The sequence below is a fragment of the Trachemys scripta genome, chromosome 8, assembly GCF_013100865.1.
Source record: "Trachemys scripta elegans isolate TJP31775 chromosome 8, CAS_Tse_1.0, whole genome shotgun sequence".
Taxonomy (NCBI): Eukaryota; Metazoa; Chordata; order Testudines; family Emydidae; genus Trachemys; species Trachemys scripta.
The window spans coordinates 19,504,899-19,519,106 of NC_048305.1; the positions used below are offsets into that span (position 1 = coordinate 19,504,899).

General features: G+C 41.8%; 1 protein-coding gene across 7 annotated transcripts in view; it reads right to left on the bottom strand.

Moving 5' to 3' along the window:
• Positions 1–14,208, bottom strand: part of CPEB4 (cytoplasmic polyadenylation element binding protein 4) — an 86,262-nt gene that overhangs the window by 50,570 nt on the left and 21,484 nt on the right. For 2 of the 7 annotated variants that reach the window (XM_034779709.1, XM_034779712.1), the window contains exons 2-3: positions 11,633–11,757; positions 10,620–10,754 (exon numbers count right to left, since the gene is read on the bottom strand). In XM_034779709.1, coding sequence (XP_034635600.1) covers positions 10,620–10,649 — 30 coding nt within the window. In that variant the 5' untranslated portion in view covers positions 10,650–10,754; positions 11,633–11,757. Of the gene's footprint in view, positions 1–92; positions 163–1,915; positions 1,988–3,871; positions 6,655–10,619; positions 10,755–11,632; positions 11,758–14,208 lie in introns of those variants that run through there. The other 5 variants (XM_034779710.1, XM_034779705.1, XM_034779706.1 and 2 more) reach the window with 5 other exon arrangements.

Consider the following 14,208-nt stretch of genomic DNA (forward strand, 5'->3'; position numbering starts at 1 on the left):
ATACAGTCAGGATTTTTGTGTACAAACAGATTACAGAAGGGAATTTTACACTACAGTAATCATGTGTGTTTTCACAAACATTCCACATCTACCTTGGGGAAGAGAAAGCCCCCTTGGCACAGAACCTCCATGGATTGGGATGGGGTTAAATGTCTGGAGGCCTTTCTCTGGGGAGAAAAAAAACATTTTGAGCAAGTGAATTCAGTGAACTGCCCACGAGTGTAAAGTTCTATGAAATGGGCAATTTGAATTTTTATTTTCATGTCCTAGTCAAAGAAGCTACGCAGAAATTTGTCTGAGTACTTTTTACAGAAAGCTGAGCACTATTGCTCAACTTGTTAGTGCCTTCAAGGACTGATTCTACAAACATCCTCACATGTTTGAAGATGAGCGCTTGAAACCTGGAAATGCCTATCAAAGCAAGATTTATAGATTGCCTAACAAGCAGAGTGCTCGTCTTTTTAAACGTGCAAGTATGTAGCAAGAGGAAAGTCTGTACAATCCTGAGGACAATGCTGCAGTGCGCAGTTCAATTACTGACAATTCACCATCCGATTGAGCTGCTAAACTTTCAGTGTCGCAGGGAGGAAAATGGAGAGCAATTGTTTTTTGAAAATCCCTCATATTACAAGGTAGGTCCACTCACTCATTTGATCAGATGTCTATGGAACGTTACTATAACTAAGAACCTGCCATTTCCCTTTTCAAGAGCACAGTTTATTCTTTTGAAAACTAGCAACTTTCCAAATGAGAGGTCAAAGGATGACGACAAATTGTGGCTTTGCTCTTTTGAAACAGATCTCTTGTAAGTCTGTAATTCTGAAAAGCTAAAAAAAAAAAATAAGGAATTAGTTAATTTTTTAAAACAGATTTAACTGCTTTAATTGAGAGGAAGCTTTGTATAGTAATAAAAACACAAGATGAGGAGTAAAAATATCTAGGTTTTGTTTACTGCTCTGCCAGCTGATCTTGGGCAAGTCACTCAACCTCCTGTGCCTTGGATTCCCCAACTGTAAGAAGAGGATCTCCTTCTTCTTGTGCTCCGAGACTTTGAGACCCTCAAACGAGTAGTACTATAGAACTACTAGGCATCACAAACACCAAACCAATTTGTACATGGCCACCACAATACCGAATGAGCTACCTTTGCTGTTACAAAAATACCAAGCGAATCAACACAAGAAATCATCCCTATTTTTATCTACAAAAATTAGGGATTTTTGTCTCATGGCAAGTCATTAAGAGTCATGAGGGAAAAACAATTAAAATCAACATTTGTTCACGTAAGTTATTTACACAGACATATGCAACACTCGTCAATAAAAAATGAGCATTTAGGTACGGCTGCTATAGGATCTCTGTCACAAGATATGCTCCAATATGTACTTTTGTATTTCACTAAGCTTTTGAGTAAAGATACCTTTTCTAAAAATCACATTCTCAAAGATTCATGTTTCTTCTTCCATACTCTTGCATTCCAAATAAGCTAATTCTCATAATATGAGAGCAACACTCGTGAACAGATTTAAATAGGAAAATAAATGTTAAATGAAAGGGAGAACCAGGAACAGTCACAGTTAATCAAATACTTCCAATTCTGTTTCAGCAGCAAAGGTAGATTTTGGTACCAATCTAAGAAGATTCTGGTAATGAAAGTCTCAGACAAAACATGATTGCCTCCTCAAGGACACTACATATATGTGCAACTACATTCACGTATTCCATCATAAGCAAAAATCCTCATGACTGATTTGACACAAGAATACAATCTGAACCCTACATCCAGCATAACAAAAACCTATGGCCAAATTTTACATAATTTTTTCCCCAGTGTTCTCAGAACTGAAGTCACCTTTTAAAATGATCACAAAGGTATTAAGGATTTCACACCACAAATGTTATAAAAAGCAATTACCCAAAATGGTCTGGAAAATCATCAACATCTTTTCTGGATCTGCAGTGCTGGAGTCCTGTTTTGCTGCCCTGCCCTTTTCTTGTTCATCACAGAACATAACGGATAGTAAGAGACTGGAAAGCATTTCACTCCAACACTTTCCTTTTCCTGGCATGAAGAAGTGTCAGACATGGTCTTGACATATATACCTTCATCTTACTGTTTACATAAACAGACACCAGTATGTTGTGTAGAAATTATATTTAGCCATGATAAAATATCAGACATATTTTGAGATTTAGAACATAATACAAAAGCCACACTCAGGAATCATTTAGCTTTGTTAATTTCCTTAATACCAAAAGGAGCACATTTCTATCAGTACATATACATTTGGGCCTTAAATGCGGCACCAAGTACACACTTGATCTCGTTCTGTCACTCTGTACATCAGCTACGTGTCAGGGTACAGAATGAATTAAACAGCAAGCCAAGTCTTGCTGCAGTGAGGCTGAAAAAAGACCAACTCCAGCTGTGTCTCTTTGCTAATGGTCTGAGTGTATGAATTTGGTATATTGGACACCAGTTCTTTATATTATTTCCAACTCTTAAAATTAAGATCTATTATTGCCATGCAGTCCAAGGGTACGGACTCTACCTGATGTTTAAACTGCTAGTGATTCTGCAGTAAAAAGAAATCCTTAATGAAAGGTATTGCCAGCAGCTGCTGCTGTTTTCAGAAGGCTGCATAGGCCCTGTAAACCAAACAAACTGAATAATTTACCGAGGGGAAATGAATTGATCCTCCCTCTGATTCTACAAGGTCATTATAGATCTAAATATATTTTCTTTGTGGGTTTGTAGTTACCATGACAAATGTTCTGAGGTTCTTCTAATCTACTGATCTTTCATCCCCAAATTACGTAAAAGTAGGTCATCCTGCTTCTTACACCATGGCTAGAAATACTGCAATCATTTTGCAATCTTTACTTTTGCCCTTGTCTGAAGATCCTGAAAAACAAGCCACTAGACATTAAAGAACCTTGTGTTATGGATCCACCTTATGAGGTCTTTTTTAAACATATGAAAGCTACCAAGCTAGGTCTTAACTAGTGGTCAGATACAGAGACAACTATTACCATCCAAATGTTGATTGTATATCTGGATCAATATCAGATAGCTAATTTTAACCTCCACAAACTAGATATGTTTCTCATGAATCTGAAGAGTCAGACAACCTGCCTCCTGACAGTATAAGGTGTAGCACAGTGCAGGCCAACAACTGACCAGTCCAGATCTATTTTTAGTAAAGATTTAATATTGTTTAACCAATATTTGTTACCATTGCTGGTGAAAAAAATGTTATGCAGTTCACTGCAAAAAAATAAAATAAATCAGATTAGTAATTTCGATTGTACAGGGGGGAAAAAAAATCTAAAAAAAATATTTAAGTCGTGTCACAATGCAAATCCATGAACTATTTTGCAACGCAAGGCAGACGACAGATTTAAGGATTACTGAATGCTTGTTCTCAAGATATAGTGCAAGATTTTAACTATTTGGAAATGATATAAGTGTTAAAGTAAAAAAATATTTCATTTCTTCACTCCTTTTTACGTTATTTTTAAAAAAGCAGAAACATTTGTTCACCAGCTGTTATTGCTTACTGCGTGTAATGTTAATTACCACGATGGAACTGAACTTTAATAGATGTCCCGCTGGGCTATAAATAGATATTTATCTGACAAGCACTATTGAAAAAAAATACATGATTCACAGCTCAGAGATCATGGAGACTGAAAAGTCACAGGGTGAATTACAAGTTAGACATGTTCACTTTATTTCAATTAAATTCATTTTCAACCATGCAAGTCTGATAATTAAATTATATTGCAAAAAACAAAAAAACCCTTATCGTTTCTATAAAAATTAAATCAAATCGTTTTTTCCATGTATATTAGCAGAGTAGACTCTCACCTGAAAAGGAAATATGTTGTCGGCTCTGTTCAAACTATCTTCCATCCAAGATTTCGGAGCAAAGGCCGAGCTGGGCCTAGCATACTTCTGCAACTGGATATGATTACTTGCAAAATTCTTCTTCAGGGGTGAGATGGAGTTCAGGGGTGTTATCCCTCCATTCAGTCCCCTGCGGTGGTCTCGCCCTTGGGACCCTCCCCACCCACCATATCCACCGCCACCGGGGCTCCATGAAGAAGATGGTGTAGGTGATGGGCTTTGGTAGCTGCTCCATGGAGAAGGTGGTTTGTTAAGATTATTAGCCAAATGAGGCAGTTGATTAAAAGCAGCATTTCTATGTGTAAATGGAGGTGGATGAGGGCTTGCAGGTGATCTTCTCTGTTGCTGATGCTGATTGTGATGATGCTGAAAATGGGGGTGATGAGGGTGGTGTTGAGAGAGGGGTCCAATCTGAGGGGAAAAGCTACCTCCAAAGCCAGGGCTGACATGATGTGGAAAATTCTGAAACAGCAGAGCACCATTATTAGCTGAGGCAGCAGGGACCCCTCCCTGGTGAAAAAAACTGGCATCTTCATTGATTATTGTAGAAGAAGAAGGAGCTATAGCTGCTGACCAGTTACTAAAACCAGTCAGAGAAGATGCAGTGGATGTTAAGGGCTGAGTTGAAGTACCTAGCCCTGAAGCCTCTTGATAATCAAATCCTGTTAACACTGGTGATTCTATTCTTATTTTCTCTTTCCCGTTGCCATTCTCTGAAGAATTGTCTCCCTGATTTTCCTCAGATTTAGCTTTCTCAGGTTCAGGCAGCATGCCTGCTTCCTGACTTTGACTAGGGGAAAGCTGCTGTTTTTCTAGAGACTCTTGCTTTTCCTGTTGCTGAGTTTTAGATTTTTCTGACCCCAGAATCTCATCCTGAATGTTATGGGCAGCTGGAGCAGGAAAGAGCCAAGCTGACCCAGCACTACTGCCATTGGCAGCTGTGTTGTTATTTATAAAACCAGCAGGGCTGGGGGCTGCATTTTGATGATGGTGTGGAGGCTGCAGATGTGGATGAAATCTCACTGGAAAAGCTGACTTATTCCCAGTGTTGTTTTGCACTAACACTCCAAACCCGTAATCCCCCATTTATTATAGTTAGGATTGATTTTCTCCTGTAAAAAACAACGTTTAGTGTTTCTCTCCTCCTCCACCAAAGAGGAACTAGCAAATATCTTGTTTTAATCTAGATATTCCAGTTTCTTCCTCCACACACTCCTTAGATATTTCTGATTTGGATATAAGTTTTGATTCTTTCAAAGATAAATCTCTTTAAATATTTAATGTGTGTCAATTTATGTTTGTTTCCTTTCTCTGATTAGAAGGAAAAGAAAAATAAATCTTTGGTTAGCAAAATAAGAGGTTTCCTTTTCCTAAAGGAAATGCACAGCAATAAGAGAAAAATCTTCTGGGGAGAGATACAAAGAGATTTTAACTATCCTGTTTTTTCCTCCTCAACAGCCTTGACTCGGCCATAAATGAGTTAAGAGGAAAAGAGAAACAATGACGTCTGGTCCCTCCACCTCTTGGCTGAAAAAAAAAATTAAGTCTGGAATAATTTAATAAATTCTATATAATCTAATATATATTTGTTTCCTGTTCAAAAGAGTCCTTGCTGTGAATATGGGAAGATTTTACCTCAGGATTTTAGCATTCAGTGGGGGAGTGAATTGTGCAGGAGGCTTTTTTCCCCCCTGCTGCTGCTCGGTAAGCCTTTATTGTGTATAATAATAATAATATATACTATTTTGTATGTGTCCTTTAGAGGAGTCTTGGCTTACTGAAGGGGTAAGATTTTTATCTCAGAAAGTCAGTATTCTGGAGATGAAAGGGGAGTGAGCTGTGCAGGAGAAGGGTAGATTCTTGATGCTGCTCCTGTTGGTCTGGGTTTCTGAGCTCGCCAGGCTCGCCTCCTATTTATGATCAGATATTTGTGTCCTTCAGATGAGTCCTGGCTGTCCGAAGAAGAGTTTCATCTTAGAAATCTGCATTCAGCATTCGGGGGAGGGGGTGAGAGCAGGCAATGACTTGGGCAGGAGGAGGGTGAGGGAGGTGTCTTGCTGCTGCTTCTGGAAGGGTGGTTTCTGGTACTGGGCTCGCCTCCTTTTACTGAGCTAGGTAGGCTTCCTTCAGCTCCGGGAGCCCTTGTCTGCAAGGGAGGGTGGATTTTACCTCAGGGACTCGGCATGCGGCAGGGGACGAGAGGCTGATGCAGGGAGGCTGACTCGCCAGGCCCCCGTTCTCTATGGGGTACCCCCTCACCCCCCCTTCAGAAGTCCTGGCGTCTGGGAAGGCAGGAGGGATTTTACCTCAGGAGAGCAGCCGCCTCCAGCGGGGAGGGGATGGTGCAAGCGGCGAGGGGCCAGGCTCCTCTCTCCCCCATGGAAGGTGTTTAACCGGCTCTCCCAAATCGCCCGCAGATTACGGGACAGGGTCACGATCGATTAGTACTGCAGGGGAGGGAGACCGCTGGAGTCACCAGGGGGGTGGGGTCCTGCGGCGGCGGCTCCGAAGCGTCCTTTCCTTGCTTCGCGTCCTCGCAGCGGCAGGCGATTGCCCTTACCCCTCATGTAAAACAATCGATTATCGCGGGGGGAGGGGGCGCGAGACCGGCTCCGAGGAGTCGGGAGGCGTTTCAGTAATCGGCGAGTCTGGATATTGCGGAATCTCTTGTCCCCGGCCGCCTACTGCTCGCTGCCGCAGCCGGTACCTCCCTCCCCTCCCGGCCGCCGCCGAGTCCCGTCTCCTCAGGACAGAGCCGCTGAGCGAAATGACAACCAGCTGGAGGGAGGCAGCGCGGCACTTCCGGTTTGGGGAGGACACACCTCCAGCCCCGCCTCCCTCGCGTCTCCTCAGGCGGAGGCCCCGCCCCCGCCTGCTGTACAAGCCTCTTCCTGGCGACGTCATGAGATTCAAGGAGGGGCGGCGGCCATTTTTGGTAGGGGCACAGAGGTGCCACTCCGACCGCCATCTTTGTGGTGGGCATTCTTCCCTGCTTGGTGGCCATCATGGATTGGGGCAAGCATCTGCTAGCTGCCAGCAGGACGGCCATCTTGGACTGAAGAAAGCAGGTACTCCTTGAGCAGCCATCTTTGAATATGGCAGCGCTCGGTAACTGCTGGTTCTCTGTTGTCCTGCATGGATGAGAACGAGCAGGGGGCACATCCCTGGGCAAAACTCCATTGTTAAATGGGGGAGGCGAAGGGGCAAAAGGCCTGAAACCAGTAAGATATAGAACTGCTTGGGGGAAACCTGGGGAGCACGTAACACCCGCTGCCAACCCTGTCTCACTATATGCCCGGAGGGCTCTGGCCACGGCAAACTCCACCTCCCAGTAATGCCCTGAGGGTTTCGGCTCACTGCAAACCACACCTCATTGTAACACCCACACCCTGAAAGCTCAGGCCCATTACAAGCCCCATCTCCCTCCCCACATTGCCCTGAGGGCAGAAGCCTTTTGCAAACCCTGAAACCACAGGGGCTGAGGAGTATAGCAATCTCTCCCTGCCTGCACTACCCTATCACCCCGTGGACTGATGTACGTTACAAAACCTACTTTGCTATAGGACTTCATCACCCTGTGAACAGGCCCATTGCAACTCCACCTCCCTGTAATCAAAACCACGTCATCGCAAGAGTGGATTGCAGGGCACAGACATGATGATAAGTGAATAAGAATGGAATAAAACAAGAGAAAGAACAAGGCAACAAAGAACCCATAAAAATAAATACTAAAGTATATTCTAGAACAGTACTTCTCAAAGTTGGGCCGCCGCTTGTTCAGGGAAAGCTCCTGGTGGGCCGGGCCGGTTTGTTTACCTGCCACGTCCGCAGGTTCGGCCGATTGCAGCTCCCACTGGCTGCGGTTCGCCGCTCCAGGCCAATGGGGGCTGCGTGAAGCGGCGCGGGCCGAGGGATGTGCTGGCCGCCCTTCCCACAGCCGCCATTGGCCTGGAGCGGCGAACCACGGCCAGTGGGAGCTGCAATCGGCCGAACCTGCAGACGCGGCAGGTAAACAAACTGGCCCGGCCCACCAGGGGCTTTCCCTGAACAAGCAGCGAACCGGCTTTGAGAAGCTCTGTTCTAGAATCTATCTGCCCCATATCTGCAGTATCTAATCATCACAAACATTACAATATCACTGCTTGAAGGAGTGGGGGGTTGTACCATTACAGAAGAATATATGTGTTTTTAAAAGGTAAAGGAAATAATTTACAGGACTGAACATGCATCTTCCACAGGAAACAAACCCCACTGTAGACACGGGTGTTATATTTGTGTTTTTCTCACTGCCTTTAATGCTTCAAGGAGTTATATATTCAGACAAAATACCATCAGATCTGATCTCAACATTTTAATTTCTATATGGCAGAAATAGCATACGAAGACAAGGTGTCAAATTTTCAAAGTTGGCTACATTGGCTTAAGAGTCTAAGTCCCATTTTCAAAAGGGACGTAGCCACTTATGAGCCTGGGACTTAGGTTCCTGAGTCACTTAAGTATTTTTGAAAATTTATCCAAGAATTTGTGGTGTTTTGGCACTAGAATTTTCTCTCTGAGGCAAAAGTTGCAAGTGAAAGATATAAACATGAATATAAACAAAGGAAGGTACAATAAATTTGATTGCAGGTACTAGGAATTGCACAGGCCCCTCATAATCAAAAAGCCAACAAAAACATTACATTTAAGGATGAAGGGTTTAAAATAAATATTCACCACAACTACTCCCACTGAAAGCAAATGAGTTACAAATAAACTAGAATGAAAATAGGGAAAGAGTTTCAGTATAAAATGAGACCCAAGAAGCCATATTTTGCTCTCATTAAAGATGGCAACCCATTGTAGCACATATTGTTCAGTCCTCTCCCCTTCAGTTCACCATGGTGTTGTCCTTCTGGCACTAACTCTATCCATAGATGTCATTGAGAACATATAGCAAAGTCATTTGGGCACGTGAGCGGTGCCTATTCGGGATGACTTCAAAGGTCAGCTGGAATCTTTCATCTGCAAGTGTTTCCCCCTCCTCCCCTCCCTTGCCCCATAAACCTATAAACCCATAAAGAAAATACAGAAGTCAGATCAGATGTTCTTGTATCAATGCAAACGGAAATCACCGTGCATGCATTGGCTAATTTAAAGGGGTTGTGATTCTTAGCTACATTTGTAGAGGAAGGAAGTGGAGGTTTAAATTGTGATATCCAATAAATCGGATCTTTCAGGATGATGAGATGAGGACATTATAACATGAGAGCTAAAAATAGGGGTGTTTATACAGGGATAGAAAAAATACTGAGCCATGTTCATACCACTGTATACCAGTGCTGGAATTCAACTGTCAAAGTTGGAGTGGTGGAAGGAAAGGACCATTTTAATTTAGTCTGCCCTCATGAGCATTATTGTAATTTCTTCTTGAACTACCACGCCCAGGCCACAGCATTATTAAGCCTGAATACCAGCACTGGTATGAAGTAGATATAGTAGAACTTAGGATCTAACTGACTTTAGTGAAGAGTTTTTACTGAGTAAGTACTACAGGATCAGGTCCTTGGTTTCTAAAGCACTTTAGGAAGCTTAGGGATGAAAGGCAATATATATATATATATATTATAATAGTAATTAAGCATACTTTATGATATACCTATATGTTTATTAAAAGTTTAGTTATTATTCTTGTACCTTGTATAGCAACTCCATACAGTGAGCCTGCTTTTCAAGGCCATTAGGTATGCAAAGTGAAATTCCGTGCTTAATTTGAGTGCAGTTATCTGTTCTGCATGCACACAATAGACACATATTTGCATACCTCACATGGTTGAAAATCTGTCCCTGCAACAGTGTATGGACTGTATGGATGCAGGGCTCATTGCTTTTGCCTTCCTTGGGTGGAATTTGGTGTGTAGTTTATCCTGAGGAGGGGGGAAGGGAATCTTTTGTTCCCATATCTGTCTTTTAAAAGTCATCTTATGTTAAATATTACACATGCAGCATAAAGACTGTATTGGTTGCATTTTCTAAATGAAAAATAAACAAATCTGTGCTGGTTACAGGGCTAGCTAGGCTTCCCCCCTTCGTAATCTCTATGAGGGCACCCTCTCAGGTCATAGGCCTCATGCCTTTATCTCCTCTAGAGTGCAATCCTGTGACTCTTCCATACTTAGCCTAGTCTTGGGCTACAGAATCTTGTGTACTGACTGTGCTTACTCAGCAGGTCCAACTGGGTTTGGCACCTGTGTTTTTTTTCCTTCTGCATAAAAAGGATTTTAAAACAACAGTCTACGTGCACATCTGTCTTACCTAACGCACTATCATCCTGTGATGATCCTAGGCCTAGATTCCTCAGACACCCTTGTGGGTGCCTGCATCAGTCTGGTTTCCCTGACCAGCTCCTTAACAACTCAAGATAGAGAGAGCCCCTTTTAGTCCAGCTAGAGTCCCTTGTTCTTGTCAGTTCTTCGGCTTCTGGACAAAATCAGTTCAGTAGGCTTAACAGGAGGTCGAGCCAGATGCAACAGTGCCCATATCAATCCTCAAATGTTGGATGAGGAGTGATTTATCCTGAGCTATTCTTCTTCCCTTCCTGCTTGTTTTCCTTACAGCCCATAGTTAAACTAAACCAATATATTAATACAATAAATATCCCAATAACCAGGTTAGTATACAATATTCACAAATTATTACAGGGCAGCTGGATATCCATCACAAAACTACCTACCTGTTCCTGAAAGATCACTTCTGTCGCCATGCCTCACTGCTACAGTTGAGATCAGATGAGCTATAAATAATACGGAATGCTAGCAGGGTATTCTCTGTGATGGGTTCACAACTTTGGAATTTGCTCCATCATGGTCTGAAATAGTCCAAAGTTGATGGACTTCAGTGCTTGCCATAGACTCATTTTCCCTCCCTCCCACCAGATATTAGAAAATGGGTGGGGGACAGGATTGTAATTGGAGAGATGGGGAAATAATGGGGTGGAGGATTGTGATGAGTGATCTTAAAGTACTACACTGATACTTTGAGTTACGTCAAGGGCATCTAGCGATAGGCATTCTTTTTCAGCATGTCTATAAATCAAAATAAATAAATACAAACATTTTCCAGAGTTAAGTAACAAAAAAGGGAAAAAGAAATTAAGATGTTATGTATATTCTAGAGGGAAAGATGGAAATCACCACATAGAAACACTTCTCAAAGAGTTTCACTCAGTAGTGGGGTATCCACCACCACCTACTCCAAGGCCGTTTTGAACCCGTTCTGTCACCCAATTGCGACATGATATTTTCAACAAATCCAGTATTGTTCATGCATTTTATTAAGCAAGCCCTTTTTTCTGCAATTGTATACACCCTATTTCTGAAAATATATTTGTTTACATACAATGAAAAGCATCATTGTTTTCAAACATCTAATTACTGGGTTACAATTTCCCCTTTTGTTTACTGTTTTGTAACCTATGCAAGCCTGTCTGAATTTTAAACACTATTTTTCTCTACACTTTCCAGTCACTCGGTTATTATTATCATCATCATCATAGATTCAGAGTTAACAAGCACTTCTGTCAAGAAGCAATGAACCTGGCTCCAACAATGTATTGTTGAATAAACAGTTGGAAAAGGACTGCGTGGCTGGCCTTCATTTAAATTCAGGCACGCCCGTGCAATGCATTAGCAAAGTGCTGATCAACTAGTGATACAAGTAGAACTTCCAAACTCTGATGCTAATCACCTTGCATGAAAAACATGGTTTCCTGGCACTAGCTACCTGATGGAGGCTTCTCAACAGGTGATATTTTGATGGCATCGGCTTCCCAGCAGGATTTGCGTCATTTTATACAATCTCTTGAAGGAAAACTGCACAATGATATAGAAGAGATTGCAGTCATGACATGTAATTGCAAAGAAGAATAAATCACTAAAGAAAATTAGTAGTGTCTATAAATATCAGCAACCAGAAAGGAAGCTGCCACATTGATGATTTGATGATGTAAAGTAAGAAAAGCTCAGGAAATGCAGCTGAGCTTTATTTGGAATGCATGAACAAACAGGAGGAATTATGATTTGCCACATAAGTTGTGTGGAGTTTTTTTAACTGATTAATTTAGATGCTATATAAATACTTTGAAATCAATCACATTTAACAGCTATAGAATTTCAAACAACTCTGAAAGTCTCCTGCTTTCCCAAATGTTAAAATAGGAGCTTGCATTTTCCAAATCACATGCTACATCACCAGCCTGTAGTTCCTGCTGGGAAATATCAGAAGAGCAGCAGCCTCCACTGAGAGCTAAAGATATTATTACTAGTTTCTGCAGTGATGGACATATTAAAACAGTGACAGTTATTTCTAAAAACCTTCAATATATACATATTCTTATTGCTCTAATTAAATATTTGCTTAGAAGTCTAAGCAGGACCTTTGTAATATCTAGACTCACTCAAACCACAAACCCAAACACTTGCAGGGTCAAGTCAGTCCATCCTCCTCCTCCTGTAGAGTTCCCTGACACTTATTACATGGGTCTCTTTTGGGTGGAACCTTAAAAACAAAGTCAGATTTTTTTAAAGGTATTTAGGCACCTAAAACTGCAGAAAGGCGCTTACTGGGACTTTCAAAAGCACCTAGGCACCTATCTGTATCTTTAGGTACCATAATAACTTTAAAAAAAATCTGACCCTAAGTTCCTGTCTGGTCCTCCTGGACATTAAAGATCCCATGACCACAAGAGTGGAGGTTTGCTCTAGTATATTTTAAAATTTCCCTTCCCCACCATCAAGACTGTGTAAGATGCAATGTGCAAGTTTGCGGCCACTCTCCATCAAAGAGGAGGCTGCAATTCAGTGGTGATGTATGAAGCTAGCACCTCTCTCCTGAAAGAGCTTTAGAAATGAAGTATTTTTAAAATATTATTTAACCGTAAGGTATCATAACAAATTACTGTATTACCACTATCTAATGGGTTCAGTTTCTATTGACTTATATGGGGGAATTCTACAGACCATTTCTACTGGCATTATTAGACAGTTCTAGTTGATGGGTCTTCAATGGCGCTAACCACTGAGTTGGACCCTCCTACAATAGTTTTTCAGGGGCACAAGCTCCTTGACCAGCTCCTCACTGCAAGGCTAACTCATGAGGGGGAATGTATTGCTCTCTTAGAGGATTAGATTTCCTAGCCTGCTTTGTACAAACCTTATCCTGACAATTCTGACTGCAACACATCACCCAATAAATGTTAGATTGTGACTTGGGTCACAGTAAAAATTGAGAAAAGCTGCAGTGGTGCAGAAAAATCTGTTCACTTACTTTAATGACTCAGAAACAACCTTGATTGTGGTTTATTTGGATTTAATAAAGCACCTGTCCAAAGTTTTAGTGCTGTACAAATGATAAAACACAACGAAGAGTAAATATTCTCAATGCAAAATAGAAGAACTCTGCCAACCAAGCCATATACCCCAAATAACAATATCGAATATGACACAACCAACTTAATGGCATAATAAGCCATAACATAATGTGGTAGGTCCTCCTAAAAACCACAACCCTCCCCCCCCCCCGCCTAAAAAACCCAGTACCTACAACTCACAATCCTTAAATCCTTCACCTCTCTCTTTCCAGAAAAGCCCAGGAGAACAGATGTGCTTTGCAGTATGCCCTGGATGTTAAAAAATCAGGGCCCTCTCAAGCCAAAAGACTCCTTCCCCCACCCCGCCCCTTATGGAAAATGCCCTATCAGCAGTCCCCTCTTTTAAATCAGGGGACTGTAAATTCTAGTGCCTCCACTGAGTGCAGATGCCATGGTAACATCTGGATAGAAAGGTGAACCCTCAGTTAATAAGGACACAAACTTTAAATGCTAGCATTGTGTACTATTGCCAATAATATTAGGAAAACATCAGGCTGACATGCTCATTTATCATTGTGGGATGTATTAGCTGACATTGGAGTGGAGTGACAAGGAATTCAAATCTCCAGTTTCCCACAGATTTAAAGGCCCTGTCCAAAAGAGGGAGTGGAAAGAGGAGATGCAACCCCTTCCCAGAACCAGATGCCACAACTATATCCGAAGTACCAAAAACAGCTCACGTATGTTCTTGCTTCTTGGGTGTCAAAATCCCCACCCATGTGCCCAAACCACCAGCTTTCCCCTCTGGCAACTTCTGTGGGGCAGTTATGCCTTACCATAGAGGAGCCTGCAACCCATTAAACATTTAAATATTAGGGGTGACATGAAATTAATTGAATGAAGTGTCAAGATTAAAATTATACTTACAGTATTAGGAATACAGTACATATTGGAC